This window comes from Mustela lutreola, chromosome 12 (genome assembly GCF_030435805.1).
Source record: "Mustela lutreola isolate mMusLut2 chromosome 12, mMusLut2.pri, whole genome shotgun sequence".
NCBI lineage: Eukaryota > Metazoa > Chordata > Mammalia > Carnivora > Mustelidae > Mustela > Mustela lutreola.
The window spans coordinates 17,662,676-17,689,012 of record NC_081301.1 but is presented as its reverse complement, the minus strand read 5'-3'; the positions used below and the strand labels follow the sequence as shown (position 1 = coordinate 17,689,012).

The 26,337-nt window shown below is 46.1% G+C and overlaps 1 protein-coding gene across 1 annotated transcript in view; it reads left to right on the top strand.

Moving 5' to 3' along the window:
* The window catches only part of PAPPA (pappalysin 1), a 239,644-nt gene that overhangs the window by 44,942 nt on the left and 168,365 nt on the right, over nucleotides 1–26,337 (top strand). The window contains exons 3-5 of the mRNA XM_059142291.1: nucleotides 8,745–8,890; nucleotides 13,078–13,371; nucleotides 21,579–21,771. Coding sequence (XP_058998274.1) covers nucleotides 8,745–8,890; nucleotides 13,078–13,371; nucleotides 21,579–21,771 — 633 coding nt within the window. The remainder of the gene's footprint in view (nucleotides 1–8,744; nucleotides 8,891–13,077; nucleotides 13,372–21,578; nucleotides 21,772–26,337) is intronic.

Here is a 26,337-nt window from a genome sequence, read left to right as displayed (position 1 = left end):
CCTATTCCGCAGAATGCTGCAGACCAGTGACTTTCCTGAGAGCTGACCTTGCACGTGACTCAGCAGAGGGCACAACCCCAGCGGGTTGTGCGGGGCCTAGAGATTCAGGCAGCAATATGAGGGACTTTGATGTATAGAATCTGAACCTGATAAATGAGAAATGCTCCAGTGGCCCAAATGAGAATCCATCCATACCCATCATTTCACCTCCTCTTCCTCTGCCCCCACCCAGCAAGCACGTATGCGTACCTGTCTTTCTTCGATAGTCTCAGACCCATCTGCTTTTTTGTAAGCCACCACCAGGGCCTCTATTGCCATCCCTCCCTTGGTCCATCTTCCACATTCCTCCAGAAAGGAAAGAAAGGGTCTGCTCGGAGCCGTCAGGACACTATCCATCCTCTGTAACCTGGTATATAAGACCTGTCTGATGTGGTCATTGCTGAGCCCTCCAGACCTGCCCTGTGGAGTTGCTCCCATGTTCCCAGCTTTGCAAGAGCACCAGCCACCTTGCAAGGTTCCAACCTTTCCCTGCTCTTTCAGGCTTCCTGGCTTTCTGGAGCCTCTGCCCTTGACCCTGTCTCCTACACTTGGTCTGACACCCAGCCAAGGTTTTTTCTTCATCTAAAAAGCCCAGCGATGTCTTCGCCACCTTCAGCTGGGTAAGTGTCATTGTTCTTCTCTTCTCTTCCATTCAGCTCCTCCTCTGTGATAACACACATCATAAGAGAAGGTAAGACATTAATGATAGGGATGTGGTCTGCGGTAACCAACAGATGAGCAGCCATATCTCACCTCCCACACTCGTAACCAGGTAGAGGGACCTTGGAAAAATGGCGTCACCTCACTGGGTCTGGGTTTCTTCCCCTGTCAACTGGGGATACTCCTCCTGGACACATAGGGTTTTTTGTAAAGCTTCAAAGAGATCATTTTGAAAAGTACTTCAACGGTGCCAGTGTGTCATGAACTCCCCCAAATGGTGGGCTTTATTCGTATTATCATATTATGTTGTGATTGTCTGCTTATTTGTCTCATTTCCTTCATCAAACTGCTAACCCTTTGAGAGTGAAAATTGTTTCGCTTTCATATTTGTGTGCCCAGTTGCTAGCTTAGGGCATGGTTATAATAGAATCTCTGTAAGGATTGGCGAACAAAAGAAGAGCCGACTGAATGAATGATTTGCAGAGGGGAGAGAAGAAAGGAAAACCAAGGCGAGCAGGGAGGGAGGGAGGAGGAGGGGAGGGATCGAACGAGTGACTTATTCAATAAATGAATGAAAGAATGATCGATTTTTCAATTGCTCTTTCATTGGTGCTGTTACATTTTTCTTAGACTGTGTGTCAGACTTCTGTGCAAGAGCTGTTATTTTGGAAACCAATCATTCAGGATTCTGAGAATTTAATAAACTCTCCAAAGCACTCTATTTTTTTTTTTTTTTCCGTGCCTCCTCTTACAAGAGAGGCAGGTTTAGACATTTCTGACAGTGAAACTAAGCAAGAGAATAAACTCCAGATCATTAGGACCCTTGGGATAAAGACACAGAATCCAGGGTTCAGAACTGGCCACAGCTTGGGGAATGCTTGTTAATTGCAACAAGGATATGGATGCAATAAACATTCTGAGGTTTATCTTGCTTTAATGACTTGCCTTGAGTGGCTTTGATCTTTATATTTGATAATCACTTTCAAATGGTCTGGTGTGTGCTGAAATTGGAGTAGTGGTTCAGGGACTCAAGACCCTCCTGGGGAATGACAGGCTGCAATCAGAATTTGGAAATGGGCAGTGCTACAGGACTTGCCATGTGAGTCATAGGAACAGGTCAACCACCTGTGGAGGAGAGAAGCACCCTGGTCCAATGGTGGGAGCAGGGTCCCCTGATGGGAGAGAGACAGCAGGCATTGGGAGCTAAGGGAGCGAGGGCCAGTTTCATGAGCAAGCTAAAAAGAGAATCATGCTTCTTGGGCCCTTTCTGTGAGTTGGGCTCACTTGTTGCTTTCTCACATGTTACCTCCTTAAGTTTTTATATTCTTCTGCCTGGGTTGAATTTTATAATCTGCATTTTACAGGTGAAGACAGGTTCAGAGAGGTTGAGTCCCTTCCCTAAGGTCACAGAGACACTTCTTGGCAGAAGAAATAGGACTTAAACCCTAGACTGTCTCTCTCAAGATGAGGTTTTTGCAAAAAATAGACAGTGATTACAACAACGAAGTATTTCTTGGTGTGGTAATGTTAGAATAAAATGGTAAATACAAAAACATGTACCATAAACATTGACGTACTTGTGCCCCGCACTTTTATATCAATTGAATGAAGAGCAGACTGTAGTCCAGAACAATTCTTTCTAGAACTGTCCCCAAGGATATTTAATTATGAAAGTAAGTAGCAAAGAGTCTCACCATGTAAGACGGTCTTCTATACGAATTACAAGTAGAATACGGTTCTAGGTCACTCTCTTTAAGTGTTATGCTGTCATATGTATGTATGTGTGTATGTATGTATGTATATGTGTATGTATATATATACACATATATATACGTGTGTGTGTGTGTGTGTGTGTGTGTACTTTCCCATTAAAAAAAAGACATTCATGTTTCTATGGCACTCTGCTGCCTTTTCCTTTAATCTGAAAGAACCCTCACCAGCCTCTGGCTTGGAGATGGCCCACTCACAGCCAGGTTCAGCTCAAACAAATCTTCCTCAGGTGGAGGGCATCAGCACCTGGTCAGCACCATCGCCATGCCTGCACCTGTCAAGAGCCCAGGGGATGGAACTTGGGCAGGATACTTCTCAAAAATCTCCTTGGCTCTCACTTCAACAGTGGGCATGTCATTTGGCTTTAAGTGGGAGTAGAGACAAACACTGGGCAGTCTTGATCTGCACGTGCTGTGAGACATACCTCTGACCAACCGTCTGTAAAACAGGAGAGCCCGTGTATTCTGTTTCTAGAGCTGGAAAAAAACTTGAGCCTTCCATAATCTCACTTAAGGGATCTGTTGTTGCTCTCAGTTTTGAATGTAGTTCCCTTTTGCTTCCCTTTCAATAAAACAGGCCCCGACAGCCCCCTCATTGAGATTATTACAGAGTTGTACCATCTCAGGCCAGTGCATTTAGGAAATATGTTATTGGCACTCAGCAGCGAGTGAGATGCATAAAGAAAATATTCTAATGACAGTTGAGTTGAGAGAGCTTTGATCTCCCTCCAGAGCTGCTCTCATGGCTTTGAAATGCTGTTCTGGCAGAGGGGGAAAGTCTGGGCGCCTTGGCACTCTGGGGCTGAGCCTCCCTGCAACTGACATTCCAGGGGACCCACAACCTTCATGGTAGGACCCAGGGGCATGGGCTGTGGAGGAAGCAAAGAGACTCTGAGACACCTCTCTTGAAAGGCAGCTTGGGGAGGGGGTCTAAGTTAGGAGGGGTTTGACAGTTTAGCCCAACATTTCCCAAAATCTATTAGTTGTGCTGTTATTTGATTTTTGGCAGAGCCAGAGATTAGGGTCGGGAGGAGTGGGGAGGATTATGGTCATGTGTGTTTGGGAACACTCATACCCTATCTGCTCTACTCCCATTTTGCATGTTAAAGGCTCTGATAACGCTTGCAATTAAAAAACCATATGTATTGAACATTGTTTAACAGAGCGTATCCTAAACCCATTTGAATCCAAAAAAATCTTTTCCTTTAAACATGCATCTGCTTCTTGTGGATTTAGCCCTCTGTAGACTGTGATTTGGAAAACACAGATCTGTGCTCACTTCGGCAGCACGTATACTGGAAAACATGGGTCTAATTCACATACTCACTAAACAGCTAGGGATTCTGAGCAGCCGACTGGGCAGCAGAGTGTAGGGGGAGAGGCCAGACACTCAGGCAATACAGGCTCTGCACAGGGATGCTTAGCCGAGGAGGGTCCCTCCCGGGCTTGACTCTCGAGCCATATACCTTCACAGGAACTGTGTCCACCTGAATGAAGGGGCGACTTTACTGATTTGTGCAAAAGCGCTGCTACATACAGGCTGGTAAATGGAGGTTTGCTGTCAGGCCTTTCTGTGTCCCTCCTTTAATGCCTTGGGCAAGTCACTTCATTTCCCTGAGCCTGGACTTCTTCATCTTGTTTTGAAGTTACACAGTTTAAGTGGGTCGTACTCCATGACTGCTAACCCGTGGTCTATCTCTGGATCGCTCGCTCGCTCTCTCACTCAAGTTTTAGGGAGCACGGAGATGTGAAGTCTTGGTCCCCACCTACTTGACGCTCATAGTCTGATGGAGAAGACAGGGGCTCATGGAGAAGATAACACAAAGCAGGGTGATTAGTAGAGTCAGAAGGGAGAGGCTCTGAGGACAGAGAAGTCGTTGTCAGCTAGAGGCGATGATGATCTTGGCCCTGCTAATAACTAGCAGTGTAATAACGATCATGTGACAACAATAGCCTGTGCTAATCAATGGGTGCCTTCTACCCATCAGGCACTGCGTGAGGCACTGTCTCTGGGTGGCCTCTAGACCCCCTGAGAGGTGACTGTCATCCTCCCATTTTACAGGTGAGAGTGGTCAGGAGCAGAGGCGAACTGGACTTTGCAGGGATGATAACATTTTAAGAGGCAGAGATGCAGGAAGGAAAGTCATGAGGCGGAGGAGAGAGACTGATGGGCATGTGTAAGGGGTGGGCATAATCTGGGGAACCCAGAGGCTCCAGGAATGAGGACACCATCAGAACTTGAGGTGCAGTTTGCTGGAGGGAGAAGAAGGTTGGGTGGTGGGGATGATACGTGGGAAGCTGAGTCCCCGAGAACCACCCAGAGGCAGACAGTTTAGGTTTTTTCCCAGTAGGAGAACAAAGGAGGCCAGGACCTGGAGGGGATGGTGTGCGCAGGCTGTACTGAGGTGTCCCATTGAATCCTGCTGGTCTGCTGGTCTTTCTGTCAAGAGAGGTAAAACAACTTGCCCATGGACGTGGTTTCTCCATCCAACTCTGAGTAGTACTGGGACTTAAATTAATAACACACTGAGATTTTGATTTGTATTGATTTTCATAGAGCATGGGTAATGATTTTTTTTTTTTTTTTAATAGATTCGACTAGTCTGCAGTATACACATGAGGCTAATCTTCCCTAGAGGCAAAACGGAAAGCCGAGGGGCCCTGAGCACGTCTTTTTCCTTCCGTCCTTACCAGTCTCCTTAGACTCTAATGACCCTTTTCTTTTTGACCTTATGTGCTTTCACCACCATTCGTTGACAGGAGGGATTAAACATTCTCGAGGCAGGCGAAGAGAAGAAAATACCCACATGGAGTCCTGCCCCTGAGGAGACTTTCCCTTGATGCATGCAGGAGACACCCAGCTTGGCTCTGAATTGGTGGGAAGACCTCCGCCCACAGAAGGAAAGTTCTTAGCCACAGAGCTGTTTTCCTTTGGGTGGGTTCCCCCCCACCACCACCCCCCAAAAAAGGGAGGGAGAGAAGAGAGGCCCAGGGGGCCAAAAACCTGGATGGCTGCCCTGGATTCTTCCTCTTGGGGGAAATGGAGGCTTCTCAAAGTGTGAAAAAGAAACCCACATACAAGCAAGGGAGAGGCTCCAACATCCCACATGTCTGCCTTGGGCCAGGATGAGTACCACCCCTTGAAAAGATTGGCTTCTGCAATTACAAGTGAATAAACAACCAATTAAAATGTCTCCCCCGCCCCACTTCACCCCACCTCTTCCTCTCACGAAGCTTTTCTCAGCCTAGAGCAGCAGGGCAGAGAGGTGACTTTGTCTAATAACATCTGTGTCCTCTGCCTGAGAGAATGCTTGATGGAAATGGACAAATCAATTAGAAAAAAATAAATAATGTGGAAAGGGCTGATCCAAGAAAATCTCGGCTTCTCTTTGTTTTCCTTCGCCTCCGCGTTGTTTCCCTTTGCACCGTGGCCCTGCGTGAGCCTGGAAATGAGGGAGAGGCTGTGGGAAGAATTGGACACATTGAGATTTGCGCTTGGCTTTGTCACTATTTATGTGATCTCTGAACCCTGTTCCGTCATCTGCGAGATGGGGATGAATGATGGGAATAGCTAAACGCGAACTGAGCCTTTCTACGTGCCAGGTGTTGTTCTAGGTCCTTTATACTTCCTTTATTACGTCCCCAATCCTCCGGGCAACCCGATGAGATAGATCGTTTTGTGTGTACAGACACACCGGGGCCCAGGCAGTGAGGTAAATTGCCCAGGACGACCCACACATCTGGTGGAGGAGCTGGATTCGTACCCAGGACTCTGGCTTGAGAACAAGTCATCCTACCCACTATGTTGCATGACTTCAGATACTGCAGAGATGGGACGAGAGGTGTTTGCTAGCATGGGGACGGGCATACAGCAAGCGCTTCATAAATGTTGATTTTCTCTTTCCTCTTTCCTTCTCTGATCACAGAGTAGACTGGCCAAAACTCCTTGTGCAGCTTCCAGGCTAAGAAGGTGAAGGTCAGGATTTCCAGGGAGAGAAAGCAAGGCAGCAAGATTGCGGGTCAATATCTGAGCATGTGGTCATCCTTGAAACTGTTCAGTTCAACCCAGATATAGCTATGACCTCTCTTGGCCTTGTCTGTATCTCTCACTCAAGTTCACCTTTTTTTTGAATAGCCAGGAAAGAATTATGGTCACATGATCAATTATAGGCTCTTGATGCTGTAGGGGATGAGGAGGGCTCTCTGGGTCTCCTATGTATCTATTCCCGTAGGAGCAGAGGTGTGGGCCCGTGACCCGTAGGAATGCTCTTTGGAGCACCAGGTAGCTGCTGCCGATCCCAGTGAATTAGCAAGGAAGCTGAGGCCGCATACAAAGGAGACTGGGACCCCAATATTTTAGCTTTGTTCTTTCCCAGGATAAATTTAACCCCTTCGATGTCTGCTGAGTGCTGGCTCCGGGGGCAAGCCCTATGCTGAGAACTGGGTAAACAGAAATGGATAAGGCATGTTCCCTGCCCCAGGGAGCCATGGATGGTGGTGGACATAGACAGGTGTCATGATGATTTGGAACAGTGTGAGGACGTTTACTTATGGGAGGTGGGTGAGTGTAGAGATGGCAATGGAGGTAGACGAGAAATGAGAGTCAGGGAAGCCTTCCTTAAGGAGCGGTACCAGTGTGGGCTTTGGATTTCTTCATCAGAGGACAAAATGCTAATCAGAGTCCCTAACAGAGGGAACCTCGCAAGTGAAGGCACCATGGATGGCGCATCATGGTGGGCGCCCCCAGCCCACAGTGGGAAATTCAGGAGAGGGAGCTAGGAGAAATGGGGCTGGAGAGGGAGGCAGCATATTGGAAGCCATGCTGGGGACCTTGGACTTATGTTTCACATACAGGAGCCCTTCTAAGACCCCAGGAAGGAAAGAGAAGGGAGCTATCACAAGTGTTCTACCAGCCAGGACTGTGTCAATCCCTTACGGACAGATGGACAGATAGCATTATGAAAAAGGAAACCACTTCCAACTCGCTGTGTGACCTAAGCAAGGTCTGAAGCTTAAGTCTCCTTTCCCTCCTCTGGAATATAAGCCTCATAATACGGCCTACCTCAGTTTTGTTGGGGAGATTAAAGGAGATCATCTGCATAAAGTTGGACCACATAGAAGGGCCCATCAAACATAAATATCATTAGTCAGAGATGTCATCTTACCTGCTACATCAAGCTGCCTACTTGTGTATTTATATATGTTTTCATGCCTTTATTCATTGATTCATTTCCAACCTTACTCAAGAAATGATCTTCAGCTGCTCACAAGGGTACATGACAGCAGACAGAAAACGGAGGCTGAGACACTCAAGAGAGGGGAGCCAAATGCCTCCGTTATTTAGAAAATGATCCGTTGAGTAATATGCCTGTGACTGATGGAAAGCTTTAGCATTTCAGTGTTGATAGGGGAACCATACTCTGTGGAGGAGGAGTTCTTACTTACTGAGTGCCTAGGATGTGCCCAGCCTCTCACCAACATGCGTTCATTCTATCTGTTAAGGAGCTGCTGATGATAATGGGGAGTCGGTTCACTTTTCTGATCTGTCCGTCTAAAGTGGCAGCCACTCCAAATACAACATCCCACTCTAAGGGATTTTAGGTTCATTTTACAGGCAAATAAATAGAGGCTTACTGAATACTGAATCACCTGGGTGTAGGGACAGCATGATGCCCAGTGACAAGAGCGTAGGTTTCCAGGTAGACAGAATTGGCCTTGAAACCCTGTTCTACAACTTTGGGCAACCTGTTTAATCACATGTGGGCCACAGGTTCCCTATCTTGAAAACAGCAATAATGTGTCTCTGCATGGTTGGTACAGAGACACAGCGCAGGCCCCTAGTGCAGCTCTGTATTTGCCTCCCATAGTGAATGAGTGAAATAGAGAAGGAGCCAGGACTAGAATACATGTTGTCTTTTCCATGGTCGGCGTTCTTGATTTGCACCCTCATTATGTAGCCTCATCACTAGGCAAGATAGCAGAGTCCTTAAGGGCAAAGATGTTGACTTTAAGTAAATGTAGGTTGTGAACTGTTATAAGCCGAGGAATCTTGTTATGTCTCTTCAACTTACAAGGACTTGATTTTCTTAGCTGTAAAATGGGATCATCTCCACTTACCTTATATACTGTTGGGGGAAGTCATTGAGGTGATGTGTATAAAGTGTTTAGCAAAGTGCGTGGCACACAGTAGCTCTTAATCACTTGGGGGAATAGCTGTTATTTGAATAGTACCGTTTCTGGATGGTGATGACAGCCAAGGTTCTTTTTCTGTTACAGAGCATACTTGGATGTTAATGAACTGAAGAACATTCTTAGACTGGATGGATCAACACACCTTAATATCTTCTTTGCAAACTCCTCGGAGGAGGAATTGGCAGGAGTAGCAACTTGGCCATGGGACAAGGAGGCCCTAATGCACTTAGGTGAGAATTAGAAACTTCTTCAGGAGGAATTTGGATTAGCACAGGATTAACTTTAGTGATGATGGTAATGATGGTGGTGATCATGACCTTGACAATGGTGATGGTGAACGATCTCTTCATTGCTTTTTTGAGTATAAAACCCCTTAGCATTTCTTATCTCATCTCAACCACCAGGCATTTCTCTGAAGAAAAGAACATGGTATCATTAACCCTGTTTTGCCAGTGGGGAAACTGAGATCCGCAGAAGGAACAGGGCTTATCCAAGGTCACAAACAAGTCCGTGGCTGGGCCCCATTTGGAGTTCAAGTCTCCAGCTGTGTCCCTTGATAGCTTTCTTCTTTTACCCCTTGCCTCTTAGTGCATGCTGTTGTCTTCCCAGCCTTTCAGCCACAGGGAGCTGACACAGCCTGTCAGAGCTTGGCTTGAGGGATACCGAAGAGACAGAGAGAGGGAGTGAGCTTGCTGAGAACTCCTTGTTCCTCCGTGGTCCACCAACACCACCAGGAACTCTTCTTACATCCAAAGTATTCATATCCATAAACCAGACATATGTTTATAGGAACCCATCACCAAGAGTCAGAAAAGACAATGGTTTCTGAACCAGACCCTGAAGTAAACAGCGTAGCTCTTTAATTTTCATTTTTCCGTGCTCTCTTCCAGCACATGTCTGTATATGCACGTGTGTTTCTGTAACTTGTGCATATTTCAAATCACAGCATAGATAAAAATTTTACATTTTTGGGGGGGTTTTTTTTGTTTGGTTTTTTTTTTTGGGGTGTTTTTGTTTTTGTTTTTGTATTTGTTTACTTCATATTATGCTACCTACGTTAGGAAGACTGGTAACAGTCTTCCTAATCACTTCCCATCCAACTCTTTCACTTAATATCACAAGAAAAAAAGCATCCTTCTGAGTCATTTCTATCCCTCTATAGGTGATGTTTTTAATTTCCACACAATATTCCATTGAGTGAGGGCACTACAATGTACTCAACCTTTTTTCCTTTGACAGAATGTTCTCAGTGTTTATACCCGTGGAGAGCAATGCCTTGCTTGTCGAGCATCTTCATCTGAGGAGGTTTGGGCTCAGGAGAGAGACAGTTTTCAGTGTTTCCTGAGGCCCCCTGCTCCCCCAGTGGTACAGCCCGGGTCCAGTCACCGTTTCAAATGGTGGTATTTTGGAAAGGACTCTGCAGCTTCACAGGACGGAGACCTCAAACTCTAAGAGTTAGTTCCCGCTAGACTGCTTTCCTTTTCCACTTGGTTTTAAGACAAGGAGACCAAAATATGGTGCATGCGTGTGTGCACGCAGGAGTGAACATGTGCAGGTGTGTGGTTGTGGTGTAAACAGAGCTGGAGAGAAAGAGGAATCTTTAGTAGTTCCCAACTGGGATAATTTTATCCCCTAGGAGACATCTGGCCATGTCTGGAGATGGTTCTGGCTGTTACAAATGGGGGAATGCCACTGGCATCTAGTGGGTAGAGGACAGCGATGCTGCTCAGTCTATGGGTCTAGCAAGAATTATCCAGTCCAAAATGTCAGTTATACTGAGGTAGAGAAACCCTGAGATAGTTGATGGACGCATAAACAGACAGACAGAGGTTGGGCAGAAAAGAGCATGCAACTTAGACACACTTGAACGTAGACAATTTGTTTCTGTCACGTGCCTGGTATGACGTATGTGAGTCCTGCTGGCCCAGAGCGATACCTATGTTTGTTCTCAGCTGTGATTCTGCTTGGCCATATGGCCTTAGGCAAGTCTCCTTCCCCCTGTTTGCTCAGATTTTAAATGAACAGGTTAGACTAGATGGTCTCCAAAGAAGGTTCTCCACACTGAAATGCTGTCCTGTTGGAAAAGCAACAGAAAGGCTCTTGATGAGACTCTTAGAAGGAGTCTAACGTTAGAGAAAAATACTCCTGATGATTCCGTGAATTTCCGACGCTGGCTCAGGGCCAGGAATACAGAAGGCCATAAATCCGCAGCATGTTATAGTGTTTCAGAATGATGTCAGGCCCCAGCTATTTCACCTTTTAAGAGAAGCAGTGAAACAAGACTCGGGCTCTGTGCTGTGGCTCCGTGCAGAGGGGTGAGTCGGGAGGGGATGAGGTAAAACGAACCAAGCTGGCCCGGACATTAAGTCTACAATCCCATCATTATCCCTGGAAATACCTGTGGGGGTCCCCACCTTCCCATCCCCCTGCCCGGCACCTCCATGTTGAAGCCTCCTGGAGAAACAGAATCACTGGCGCTGTCGTAGCTGTTTATTTTAGAGCTCACCAGAGACGCAGAGTCACTGTTCCAAGATCACGCAGCCGGGGTCAAGCGGAGTGAGGGTTGCATCTGATGTCAGGCTCACTGTCCCGGGCCCCTAGCCCCCAGCCTGCCATCTCCCCATCCCGAGACATGTTGGCCAGAAGCAATTTCTCCCCACTAACCCCAATCAAACCTAACTTATTAGAACCATACATATATTTTTACCGTCTTTTCCTGCCGTGATGCCATGATCTCTAGAAAAAGCCTTGGGTGGGAAGGGGATTATGTTTCATATTATGACTGACAGAAAATAATTGAGAGAGATTTCCTGTCTCAATTTCTCTTCCTCCCTGCCTTTCTGCCTGCCCCTTCTCACACACGTGCGTGTGCGCACACACACGCCCACACCCTCTCTCATACATCTTTATCTCTGTGCTAGAAGGCTCTGAGCAGTTCAGAATTAATAGACTCCGTGAGCCTCATGACTGAGCAAGCTCACCTCCCAGCAGTTCAACCCAAGATAAAACTCCCCCTCCACGCCCGCCAGTTCAAATCAACAAGGCCCTGCCTTATCACTATTCTTTAGAAGACCCTGCTCCGCACTTAAAATCACAACTTGCAGAGTGTTCGGACCTGAATGTTAACCTTCTCTTAAACACATTTGGATTTGTAAGTATAAATGTCTCCCCACCAGCCTATATCGTTTCTCCAGTGCCTCAAATGAACGTGAAAAATGCCATCCAGTGATTCTGTGGAAATCTGTTCCATCCATCTCCCTAGGCTAAGCCATACACAGTCACTGAAGACCTGTGGGGTAGACCATGGCTTCTGCAACTTAGAATGTACAGAAGAGCCATCTGGGACCCTTGTTAGAGCACAGATGCTGATTCTGTAGGTCTGTAGGGCCCGGGAGTGCATCTTTAATCTTTTCCAGGTGATGGTCATGCTGCTTATTCTCAGGACCTCTTCGACTCCTAAGCAGTTAGATACCCTCTGACCCACTTGGAGTCATGAATAGGGCACCTGCTAACTGTGAAGCTAGGCAAGGCTGCTTACGTGTGCTCAGGTGGACCTCAGAAAATGGCTTTCATTGGGTTAACGTTCAGCAAAGATTCAACACACTTGTAATGAGATGCCACCTTCCAGGCCCTGCGATTGGCACTCGTAGTAGAAGTCATTAAGAGGCCTGGCTCCGGAAATTAAGAACCTTGGGTTCAAATCCCAGCTTGTCACTTTCTGAACTCCCAGTCATGAGCCTGTCACTTTACCTGTCTGGGATTCATTGTCTCTGCTCTTGGGTTGTGAGTTGAGGAAGTGTGATTATACACAGGAAGCGCCAAGCACGTGGCCCGAGGACACATGCTAAGCACCCACAAGACGTTGGCTGTGATGACACCGTCATCATGAGGAGCTCAACAGGATGATGGCCTCCATGAGAGCTAGATGAAGAAGTGGGATTCAGGGAGGGCAGTCAGCTTACTCAGCGTCCTAGTGTTGGGGAGGTCAGAGTGAGGACTGGCACCAAGGTATCTGATCACGAGGGCTTTGGTTGGACTAGACAGTGCGGAGTGTTTGTAAACCAGGGTGTGCCTTACTATTGAAGGACAAGGTGGCAGCAAAAATGTCCCCCAGCCCAGAAATCATGCCTGTTTGTAATATAGTTTGAGATCAGCTCAGTCAGGTTGCCTTGGTTCTTCAGACAGTAGGGTTTTCATCTGAAAAAGGAAGGGATTGCCCAGAATGACTCTTGAGACTCCTTCCTACCCAGTCAGTGCTGCGTATCACAAGTCCTAAGAGTTCTCAGAGCAGTGGAGCCCCAGCGTGGAGAAGCCTGTGGTTCCCTGGGGCAGCACCCCATTTGCCTGTGATTGGGGGATTTCTGCAGCAGGAAGCAGAGTGTCCCCACTTGCTTACGGCTCTGGTTTTCCCCTGCAGGTGGCATTGTCTTGAATCCGTCTTTCTACGGCATTCCTGGGCACACCCACACCATGATCCATGAGATCGGGCACAGCCTGGGCCTCTACCACATCTTTCGAGGCATCTCAGAGATCCAGTCTTGTAGTGATCCCTGCATGGAGACGGAACCCTCCTTTGAGACAGGAGACCTCTGCAGCGATACCAATCCAGCCCCAAAACACAAGTTCTGCGGTGATCCGGGACCAGGGAATGACACCTGTGGCTTCCATAGCTTCTTCAACACCCCTTACAACAACTTCATGAGCTACGCAGGTAGGGTTCCCCCGCCTGGCAGGATGAACACGGCTGGGTGTCCCACATGGGCTCCGGTCCTGGCTCAGAGGAGCCTTGGGAAGGCTGCTTTCTTTATCTAAGACTTCTTCATCCCAATTGTCCCTCATCCCTGATAATCAGGATGTGACAGTCCTTGTGTAAGATATCAGGGCTTCATGGGAGCTTTGTATCTGACGTCTCCTCAGAAAGACACACTTGAAGGGGCTGGCTGGGGCCCAAGGTCAGGAAACCTACATAGAAGTTCTAGATCTACCACTGGGTTACCCAGTGCCTTTGGGTCAGTTAAACCCTATCTCTGGGTCTCCCTTCACTCAAGAAAATGGAATCTTTGGATCCGAGGAATCTTAGAGAAGTTTCCTCTAATTTTGCAGTTGTATTTTTCTAAGCTAGTGGTTACTGCAACTTTTTCTTTATCTTTTCTTTTTTTATTTTTAACTGCACCTTTTTCTTAAATATAAAGCTATTATACTCTCCTTTACTCTTTTATTATAAAAAAATAGAATGCTTTTGGTTTTGCAAATATGAAATTATGTGAGAGGGGTGCATTCTTTTCCTAACTGCATATATCCTGTCAAAGCCCTTTTTTATACCATCGGTAATAACTTTAAGGACTCGTGCTTTGGGTTCAAGGATGTCGTGTACTTCTTTTAGAATATATCAAGTCCACTTCTAACTTAGAGCATATTTGGAAAGTTAAAACAAGGCGTCCTTTTCTAAGGCAGTCTCAGCCCTCACCACTGGCCATTCAGACCAAGAACCCCAGTGTAGGACCCAATCCACAAACTGCACATGTTAGCCCAACATCGAATTCTATTATAATATTCTCTATAGGAGTCTCTTGCCCCTATAAAAGTAAGCGCGTTCTGTGAAAGCAGAGACTGTCTCTAATGAATCACTATATTCCTAGTGCCTAGCTCCTAGCACAGAGCTTAGTAAGTTTATTTGTTGAGAAGAAGGAAAGGGATGGAGGCAGGAGGGAAGAAAATAAATTCTCATAAAGATAGAAAAAGGTGATTCTTATCAATAGTAATATTTCTCCTTGTATAAAAGTTTATGGTTCCTAAAGGACATTAATGCACACTATCTCATTCAACTCGCAACAGATCTGTAGGGTAGAAAGTGTCCCCATTTTACAGATGGCAGTACCGTGACTCACTAAAGTCATTTGCCCCAGATCACACATCTGACTCCACGCACTTTTTTTCTTCTACTCCTGTGTGGGGCTCTATGTCTCCATCTCTGCTTGAACTCGGAAAGCCCTCTTCCCACAGTTTTCCATTTCTTCTTTGACTTTGGCCTCAGACCACAGTTTTTTAATTAACATATATTATTTGTTTCAGGGGTACATGTTTGTGAATTGTCAAACTTACACATTTCACAGCACTCACCATAGCACATACCCTCCCCAAAGTCCATCACCCAGACACCCTGTGCCGATCCCCCTACCCTCCAACAACCCTCAAGTTGTTTTGTGAGATAAGAGTCTCTAATGGTTTGTTTTCCTCCCGATCCCATCTTGTTTCATTTCCACCCCCCACGGCCCCCCGCCCTGCCTCTCAAATTCCTTATATCAGAGAGATGATATAATAATTGTCTTTCTCTGATTGACTTATTTCACTCAGCATAATACCCCCTAGTTCCATCCATGTCATTACAAATGGCAAGATTTCTTTTCTTTTGATGACTGCATAGTATTCCATTGTGTGTGTGTGTGTATAAAACATGTCTTCTTTATCCATTTATCTGTTGATGGACATCTAGGTTCTTTCCATAGTTTGGCTATTGTGGACATTGCCGCTATAAACATTCAGGTGCACATGCCCCTTCAGATCACTACATTTGTATCTTTAGGGTAAATACCCAGTAGTATGATTGCTGGGTCATAGGGTAGCTCTATTCTCAACTTTTTGAGGAACCTCCATGCTGTTTTCCAGAGTGGCTGCACCAGCTTGCATTCCCACCAACAGCGTAGGGGGTTCCCCTTTCTCCACATCCTTGCCAGCATCTGTCATTTACTGACTTGTTCATTTTAGCCATCTCAGATCACTTTTGAAAAGAAGATTTTACCGCTGAAACCGAGTGAATCTGATAATCCCCATTAGGTCTTCCTGCTTTCCCACGTAGGCTGATGACCTCTGGGGGTTTCGACAGTTTAAGGTTCCTACTGTTCAAACCTGAGGTCTTTGAAAGGGTCAACAGCCCATCCTTGGCACCAGAAAGGGGTCATCAGGTTTAGGTCTTTTAAAAAGACCACAGTGCTGGGTATTTCCTCAAAAGCAGATTTCCCACTGGATTCCCATTTCTAGCCAAGCCGACATCCCACATCCGGTGCCCTGTCCCCTCACACAGCCCTGCTTACGTTCCATTTCTGTAGCACCTTTCCTTGGCCAGCTCAATGCACATGGAAAATAAACAATAACATGAATTTGGAAGGTTGCCGGACGCTTAGGAGCCTCGGAGCTGCCACTGGCTACCAGACCCCCATAAACTAAATCTTTTTTTTTTTTTTTTGTTCCCTTTTGTACAGATCTAAAGGGTGATTGATTTACTGTTGTTTTTTTAAAGGAACCCCTCAGCTCAGTGACCCATTAACAGCAGAACTAATTCACTGAGCTACGATAACAAACTTACACCCGCAAAAGCATATTCAAGGCGACCACGAGCTTTGAAATGTTTGTTTTCCTTAGGATCTCTGATAGATGAGGTGACAAAAGCAGCTGGATGAAATTCAAAATGCAGAAGAGGATGGGGTTCTCAGGACCGGGAAGAGCTATGCACAGGGGCTGCGCGGTCAAGGCCAGAGGGTAGAGACCCTGCTGGGTCAGCTGCTCGGAGTTCCTTCCATCCTTCCTTCCTGGGTGCTTCTTTCTCGGGCCTGGCCACTCACGGAGTGAAGAGTCTAGAGCAGTGCCATCCAGTAGAACTTTCTGCAAAGATGGGCATGTCCCATGTCCGTGGTGCCCAGTGTGATCACCACTGGTCTGGTGTGGCCTGTGAGTGCTTCGAGTATGGCTAGTAAGACTGAGGAGTTGAATTGTTCATCATTAGTAACTTTAATTAGTTCAAACTGAAATAACCCCACCTGGTCGGTGCTGCCATGGCGGTCAGCACAGGTCCACATTTTTTTATCAATTGCCTGGGATACAGCACACACTGCAGGGAACACTTCATAGGATTCTCTTGTAGAATCCTCAAAGTGACCCTCTGAGGTAAGGACTATTCTTACTGAACCCATTTTACAGATGCAGAAAGTGCGGTTTCATGTAGCTTAGGCCACTTGTCTAGGGTCACACAAGAAAAAGGTAAGCCTTTTTCACTGCAGAGCCTGTGCTATTGATCGGTGAACAATCTGGCTCTCTCCCTCTCTCTCTGATGCTAAGGCAGGTGGGGAGGGCCCCCAGTGCTCAGCTCCAGCAAACACTGGACAGGTGACGGCGTTCAACCCCACATGCATAGGGTCACCTTGAGCCACTGGATAAGCCCCGGGCAGATGAAAAGCAGAAGCCCAGACTCTCCTTCCTGAAGATGATAGGCCACCCTCTAGTCAGGGCTTCCTCAAGAGTACGAAAACCAGGCCTTGTCCGGGCCGCAGGAGCAAGTGTCTGGTTACCATTGTTCTGCACGTTGGGGTCTTTCCAAATACACATCTGCTTCGACCGTGCAATCCCAGCTCTTAGGAATGTATCCGAGGGAAGGAAATCCATGCACTTGTTTCAGGACTCAGTCCTAAGGGTGTTCTTAGCAATGTTCATTGTTGAAATATCAAGGAGGTATTTACTCTCTGCCAGGGATGAAGAAAAAACGCTTATATGTGTGAAAAATTAGAAACTGCTTGCAAGTCCAATGAGCATGGATTGTTGAAATAAATCACAAGGCACCCATAGGATAGAATGTTGTGTGGCCACTAACGATAATGCAGAAGATGAAAGAGAGGAATAAACAGAAGCTGAGGGGCACAGGGGCACAGAGCACGAAGTTTGGGAGTGCGGCACCGAATGCGAATCCTCCATGCATTAGCCTTTGATGGTAGGTGAGATGCCTCTCCAGGCCTCCCTGGTTTCCTGCATCCTGTGGAGAGTCTTCCCATTGACCTTGTGTGATAGCAGGTGTACTCACGCAGATAAAGGACTTAGAACTGTCCTTGGTACCATAACTAGTGCTCCATAAGTGATAATTCCTAGGAGTATTTGTTAACTCTTTAATGTGAAAATGGTCACAGAGCCTTGTACGGTGTAAGACCTGGCATATATACGTGTGTGTATATGTATATATATAAATGTATGTATATATATGGTGTAAATGTATTTCTGATAATGAGAATTATAAATATTCACATGCAAAATACATATATACACATAGATCTATATGCTAAATACTCATTGTATTATCTCTAGGGAATGAGTTTAGGGGGTATTTATTTCTCTGTAACATTTTTGGACATATCATGCATGTTTTACAGTGAATAATCATTTATTGCTATTACTATTAGTATCACTATCATTATTTAATAAAAACCAAAAAGGCAGGAGCTCTTACAAAGGGCAGCTCCGTCATCCCTACACTAGAAACAGGTTTGCTTGTTAAATGCCCTTATTAGCTTTAGGAGGTGGTTATATCATTGTTCCCTGTGTTTCCGTGGGTGAAAACGAGGCTGGCCGGGGAGACAGCATCATGCTCCCAGTTCCACAGTACACGGCAGCACTGGCCCTGGCCTGACCCCCTGGCCTGACCCTCTGTGCTCTGTGGTCACCATGCTCCAGAGGGGAATGTGTTCTAGAGAACCAAGTTCAGTTAGCAAACTCAGGGCAGGGCCCCAAAAGCATGGAGCTGGTGCAGGCTTCCCCAGTGATGAGATCCCCAAAGTCCTCCCTGCTGAGGGCTAGGATGAGAACCGCAGAACAAGAAGGGCTGGTTGGTCCTGGAGCTCAGATGTCAGGAGGGGAAACATGTGGAGGCAGGAAGCCAAGAGGGGCTGACTCTAGACATGAGCTAATTGAGACAGAGCATTTGTGATAAACGGAAACCCTTTTGCCCCTCCCCCCAGGACTCTGAGAGCAGCTGAGTCTTTAAGCGACGCACCGTGGGACAGACGTTCACGGACTTCCGTGCTCAAGTTTAGATACATTTCTGTTCCCATACCAAGTTTTGTCACCTATCTGTTTTTCATACTCCTTTTTATTGACAAATGTAGAAATGGCTAATTTTTAAGTCGCCAAAGGAGAAATGCACTTCTTGGGGAAAAGAAAGAAACAAACAAACCAGAGTGGATGAAGGGGGAAAATGCTGATTTCCTCCTCCATTCGTCTTGATAAATGCTCTGTGTGCTCTAGCTCACTGAGTCCCCACAGCAGCTCCATGGAGTGGGGTTGATTAAATGTTCCCAATTGTACCTGCGGGACCTGAGTTTGAGTTACTTCCTTCTTTTGAAATGACTGATTAGTATTCTCTTCGGTGCTGTGCCTTAACGTACATAGCCATTCCCCTCCTAATAGAAGGATGTGTTATTTCAGATATTTTTAAAAAAGATTTTATTTATTTATTTGACAGGCAAAGATCACAAGCAGGCAGAGAGGCAGACAGAGAGAGAGGGAGGAAGCAGACACCCCACTGAGCAGAGAGCCCGATGCGGGGCTCGATCCCAGGACCCTGGGATCATGACTTGAGCCAAAGGCAGAGGCTTATCCCACTGAGCCACCCAAGCGCCCCTATTTCTGATATTTTTACCATTATAAATGATACTCCAAAAAATATCCTCATACCTCTATTTTCCCCATATTTGTTCATGAATATCTGTCTATTGCCAAATCAAAGAGAATGAATATTTTACATTCCGGTTATTATTTTTTTTTCCTGCTTCTGGTTCTCTCTCTCTCTCTCTCTCTCTCTCACACACACACACACACACACACACACACTCACACACACACACGCAGGCACTGTCCTGGTCCTGAGGCAGTGAGTCTTGACTGAGCATTACGGTTCCTTGTGCACTACTGCCCTTAACCTTCAGCTGAGTTCTGAGAGGAACATTCTCGATGTCCTCATCATCTCCATCTACAGTGGGAAGACAGAGACCCTGAGGGCATGAATTCACTTGCCCACTCGACTCTGCAGCCCTCACATGTTGGTCTAACTCTTTAGCCATACTTATTAGCCATTGTCTCTTCCCCTGCCTCTGGCCTATTCAATGGCTTTCCCAGGGGTGATTTTTGCACTAAGAATGCAAAGTTCCTAGGAACAAAGAAGAATTTACCCGATGGGCTGGCCCTTCTTAGGCTAGACGTTTGGACTCTATTCTCCAGGCAGCGGAGAGCCATAGAAAGTTTGTTATCCAAGAAGTTAGATGACTGCATGTGAGCTTGAGAGAGATGTATGTGACTAAGAGAACTTGTTAAGGGAAGTGGGCTCTTCCACTTTGTCCAGACCTATGAAAGATGTGCCTAGGTGCTAGACAAGGGACCAGCCTACAAAAATTACTAAGGGGATCAGAAGGAGCGTCTGTGTATAACTTTCTTTCACTCCTGTCCCTTCCCCAGACTGGATTCTCAAGGTCCCATCCAGCTAGCCAGCACCTGCTCAAACTTATTTTCTGTTTGTTTGATAAGGCGAAGTGAGTTTATGCTGCAGGATTCCCAGGGGCGGGTTTATTTTAAGATCTGGTGAGCCCCGTGCTCCTCCGTCTGGGGCCCAGCTGCGGAAACCCCAACCGGGCAGACACCTCTGGGAAGTGATATTTTTGGAAACCTATCCAAAACAGTGCCTTGTTCTGCCTCCAGGGCAGCCGAATGAAGCGGTTGGAGGGGTAGACAGGAGGCAGCCTCCTTCCTTGGGAGGTGAGTCTCAGACAGTCTTCAGTCCACATGGTAGAAAAGAGAGTAGGGTTGAAGGTCATTCGATCTGAAGACATTTAAGAGCTTGTATTCCAGCCCACTCAGACTTGGGCTCACATTCTATTTATAAAGCACCTGCAGGATCCTTTTTCCATGCATGGTCTCACTTAGGCACAGAAAGAAGTTCTCACGTTGATTAGAAATATGCTCTTGGAGTCCAGTCTTGGTGCCTTTCAGAGCTCACGTGTATCCCTGGCATTGTGATCACAGAAAAGTTGCTTGGCCTCTCTCAGTCTCCCTTCCCTTCTCTGCAAAATGGAGCAAACGGTCGTATTTCCTCCCCAAACAGTGGGAATGTTAAATAGGTCCAAAGCACAGAGCACCACGCCTGGCTGATACTAAGCACTCAGTGAGTAACCAAGTGACAGTACCGTCCTCGTTCCCAGGATGGACACTGAGCCTGGATTGTTCCTGAGCCTCCTGCCTCTCTAGCTGTGCTCCCTGCGAAGGACACCACGTCCCTGTGGGACTGCAGCTCCCTCTCCTGCAGTGCCTGACCTTCTTCTCCCCATCTTAGCCATGCGGTCCGGTTGACCTCAAGTACCTCCTTCTTCAGGGGCCTCCCTGGGTCCCTCTCTTTGCCCACTGTGCTGTGTCTTGGTCATCAGTGGTCAGCATCACAGACTTTCACTGTCTTCTGGTAACCTTGGCTCATATAAGAGGCTCGCCCTCACTCTCTAACTAGACTGGTCGCTCCTCGAGGGCAGGACCCTTTTTAAATTCTAATCTTCCTGTGGCCTTTGGCCCAGAGCAAACAACATGGGATAGATGCTCAGGGGTTAGTTTGAAGGACAGTATCACTGCCTCCGTGGACAGTGGAATGAACGAGCAGATGAGTGAATGGGATGGAGTGAGGGAGTGACCGAACAAAGGAATGAATGAATGAATGAATGAATGAATGTCAAGGAATGAATGAATGAATGTCAAGGAATGAATGAATGAATGTCAAGGAATGAATGAATGGGAGATTTGGGGTGACTGTTGAGGGAGGGACAGAATAAGGGAATGCATGGCTTACTCACCAGGGATTGGGGTGCCTGTGGAAAGGCATTTGTCTGGCCCTTGTCCTTAACTGTGACCTCTGGCCTGCTCCATCCCATCCACCCTCCCCTTCCTCCTGTTCCCTCTTACCTGTCTCCAGAAGTGACGACTGCACTCATTTCTTCACAGACCATTAGCTCTTGAGCACTGGAAGAGGCCAGCTTTGCATTGGCAAGGGCTGGGGTGCTGGCTGGCTGGCCCCCGGGAGACGTCATGCAGCAGTGGGTTCTTATCTCTCCCTCTGCCCACTTGCAGATGACGACTGCACAGACTCCTTCACGCCCAATCAAGTCGCCAGAATGCACTGTTACCTGGACCTGGTCTACCAGAGCTGGCAGCCCTCCAGGAAGCCGGCGCCCGTCGCCCTGGCCCCCCAGATCGTGGGCCACACGAGCGACTCCGTGACACTGGAGTGGTTTCCGCCCATCGATGGCCACTTCTTTGAAAGGTGAGTGTGGCCTGTGCAGTGTCGATCCCTCTCTCTCTCCTGCCGAGAAGAGGGGAAATCCCAAAGGGAAGCTGGTTTTTCTGTCCCTGTTCTTGTTCATCTGGAGCCCCTAACACCTAGCCATGACTAGTCTGTAGAGACACAGGGCAGATTTGGGAGTCAGGGGGTAACTGAAGGAATGCTCATTGGAATTAGTAAGTAAAGATGCATGCTTTCCATGAATGGATATTTAGCTTTATTTTCTTATGAAACACCTGGAAACTTACTGCCTCTGTCTTCTGGGAGAGAGGTACTGGCCTCATCTCCATGTGCTCGCGAACTGAAATTGCCTCTGGTCAATGCACAATTGTGATAGATGTATAATCTATATTATATATGAAGGTGCCTATGTGTGTATGTACATATTCATACGTCATATGCAAATATACGTACTTGAATACACTTGAATATATAAATACATATCATTAGAATCTTTGTGCCTAGTACTTTGTTGTAGAATGAAGGATAGGATTTTTAGAAGATCAGGGATGATAAACTGAGGCATGGGAGTTCTGCTCCCCGGTCTTTCACTTACTAACTGTATTACCTTGGGCAAGTCATTTTCACTCCTTAACTGGTCCTCTCTGGCAGGAAAGTGGGTCTAATAATGCCTCAGTGGCCTGAAGACGGGGGCATGAATCCGTTGGTCTCTCCTGGTGCCTTTCATCATTGACACCCCCTGAGGAGCTCAAGCTTTAAGGGAAACAGATTCTGAAGAGTCAGGAAAGATGATGACAAGTCAAGATTAAGATGATGACATCTACACTTGCCTATAATTTAGGGCTTATTAGTGTATTACCCCCCCATCCCAACCCTTCTTGGCATTTTGTCCAACACTGATGGTATACCATTGGTGATGGTGAAAGGAATAACCAGCTAATGATTAACTAATCATTCTCTGCGGTTGTGGTTGTTACCATTGATCAAGTCCTTCCTCTAAGCCATATTCCGTATTAAGGCTTTATATGGAGAACAGAGATAACTATGAAAGGGAAATCATCAAGGAACATCTGGGTGGCTCAGTCGGCTGGACATCGGACTCCTGGTTTCATTCAGCTCAGGTCATGATCTCAGGGTTGCAAGACTGAGCCCCACATTGGGCTCTGCAATCAGCGCGGAGTCTGCTTGGAATTCTCTCCCTCTCCCTCCTCTTCTGCTCCCTGCATTTGCATGTGTGCCTTCTCTCTCGCTCAAATAAATAAATAAAACCTTTAAAAAAAAAATTAGGGGAATCATCTTCCTCATTTTCCAGATGAGGCATGAATTAGAGTGGAAGACACTAAGAAATTTGACCAAGAGCCCCACAGATGGTGCTGGGAGCCCAGCTCTGACTCACACTTTGCAATGTCTTGTCTCGGGCCCCCATGTTCTTTCATTAAGTCTTTACAAAACTTAATTTAAGTTCAAAAGAACCAAGAAAGGTGGTAAGGAGCTCTCATTTGTGTATGTGTATGCATAAATACATATTAGATCATGGTACCACATTAAATTTAGGCTCCAATTTTCTCCACTACCAACAGTCCCTGAATCTAGAACCTTTATTTGGTAGCTGGGTGAATGTGTTCATGGTGGAAGGAAATGCATTCCCCGGCCTTCTATAAACCACCACACACACACCCCCGCCCCGCCTTCCCCTGCCCCAGCCTCCCTCACTGGGAGCTCAGAGCTGGGTTTGGGAAACGTCATGTGACACTTCAGAACAGACTTTCCAGCAGCCTGTAGATTTATTTATTTTTTCTGTGGCGATGAGAAGTATCAGACTTTTGGTCAAGCCTTGGCCTCAGTTCCACTTAAAAATGGAAGTTTTGTAAATGAAGCTTCCCGTGTATGTATTTAATTTGTATTTCATAAAGCAGTTATTGTCCATTAAATAAATACCATCTGATTGTTGGAAACCTATTGGAGGGTTAATTGTTGTGTAATGAGATATGTCTCTATTACATAGTACCCTCAGCTTCAATCAATATGTTTTTAATAACCTATAGTCAGTTGGTACTTGAGGCTCATACAATAGCTATTCTGTTCGGTCTGAGATTTCATAACGGAGTTATCATATGTTAAATTAAAACTGACATTTTAGAAACATGTCTAATTAGGGTTAACAGCTACGTAGACGATAGTCTATGGCTAAAGGAAGTCGATCCACAAGTTCTATAAATTGCCGTAAAGAAATGGAACGATCAGTCTCCATACCCTCAGAGTTTGTACTCCTACAGACTGGCTTGGTACAAAGGGCACAAGTTTGCTGGCAAGTTGTCTGCACTCTGTCCTCAGCTCCACCACCCCTGGTCTTCCGGACCTTGCACAAGCCGTCTCACCTCCCTGGTTCTCTCTGACCTTCTGAATCTTCTTCCATAATTGTGCCCACTTCACGTGGAATTTGTGGGGAATTCAAGAAATGTGACATCCGTGATGTGCTCGCACACGCACTCTTGTTCAAGAAATACTAGCTCCCCTCTTGTACAAAGTTTCCCTGAGCTGTTTAGCTACTTGAAAATTCTCTTTCCCTGCAAAATCTCTGGTGTTTTCCACTACATCCATCAATGCCAACCTCTCGCCCCTGGCCATCCTTACGTCCTCCTGCTGTTCCTCACATCTGTGGTCTAAGAGAATACAAGGGTTTTCCTTAAGAAAACATATTCAGATCCTCCCACAGCCTGTGTCCTCACACATGGGCAACTGAATAAATAATTCAAGGCCACCCCTGGCTTTTCTAACTCCTTTATTTTTATCTGTCTTGCAAACATGTGTTGACTGAATGGTTTCAGTTATCTGAACAATTGGCGGTGGTGTATTAGAAAGAATTCTGGACTCAGACCCAAAAGACCTGGGTCGGAAGTCTTTGCAACCTCATTCGTTTCCTGCTCCTCTTCAGCCTCAGTTTTCTGATCTGTAAACTGAAGGCCATCTGGCCTTTCTCCCTATTCCAAATCTCAGAACCCAGAAAATGACTTGATTAACCATTTTCTTAGTTTTCCCAAGAATGGTGCATGACGAGTACCATGCTAGATGCATGGGAGAGAAGTTAACTCATCACACACGGTAATCTGAAGAAGCACTGTTCAGTAGGACTTCTGCAGTAATGGAAATGTTCTGTATTTCTGCTGTCCAATATGGTAGCCATTAGCCAACTGGCTACGGAACATTTGAAATGTGAAAAGTGTGAAATTGAATTTCTAAATTTATTCAATTTTCATTAATTGAAATTCAAAGACCCACATGTGGCTGCTGGGTGCTATATTATTAGCACAGACTTTAGGCTTTGATTCTGATAGAAGGTACGTAAGAAAGATGATCTTGACCAGCGTTAGCATCTTGTACTACTGTGGTTTCAATGTGTGTGTGTGTGTGTGTGTGTGATTGTGTGTCTGTGTAGATACAGGCACAAATAAAAATCAAATAAACGCCAAACCTAAGAAAACATATATTCCCTGGATGTGTAGTATACTGCCTGATTTTGGTAAAGCCCGTATCTACTCTATGACTTTACGAGCTATGATCTCGGTATGATTACTTTGTTCTCATGATCTTCTATTTCTGAATCTGTGAAGTGGGAACATCACCCACTGCCCAGAATCACACCATTGCATTTACTTTGGCTTTACTTTTATCCTTCTTTTCTGAATCCATGTTTCATTCAGCATGAAGACCAGTCTTTTTAAAATGTAAATTAGATCATGTCACTCCCTGACTTAGAGTGACTCCAGTGGCTTCCCACCTCTTTTATGTGCAATTTGCGGGTGGTCTACTGGACCTCCCATGATCTGGTCCTTGCCTTCTTGTCCAGCTGCCTCTTTTAACACTCCTTCCTTCATTCATGACTCCTGTCACTCAAACTTGCTCTGGGATCCCTATAGACCAAGACTTTTCCTGTGCAGGCCCTTTACATACCTGAGATTACCCCTGGAATGCTTTATATCCACTCTTCATGTCATCCTTCAGCTCTCACCATAGATGGCTTCCCCTCACTAAGGTCTTTCATGACTGTTTCCATTTTAATTATCCCAGTGCACCTCCCCCACCAGTATTCTTGCTTACATCATCCATTTACTTTCTTTCTGGAACTTAATGAACCCATAATTTTATATCTGTTTACTTATCTGTTTAGGCACTATCCATCTGGCTGCAAGCTCTATGAGGTGTAGGTGGCATACCTGATTTCCTTCCCCTTGGATAGCTGAAGTCTGGAACTTGTACAGTCCTGGCAACTAGAGGCGATTCAATGACTACCAGCAAAATGAACAGATGAAACAGTGAATGAATATGTGAATCAGTGGCTGAATATGAGGGAAAGTTCTTTGTGGAGCTCTGTGCAAACAAGGCATGTTTACTGTCAGGTGGATGATGGTTTAGTCACTCATCAAAGTATCTATTAGAAACCCAGGATGTGTGAAGAACTGATATATAGGGGTCTATAGGACTATCCTCTAAAACAAAGTGTCTAAAGAAACAGAAAGAAAGTCTTGGTGGCTATTAAGGTCCATGTGGTTCCTGACTCCATCCCAGAACTTTTGTAATCTCATTGTC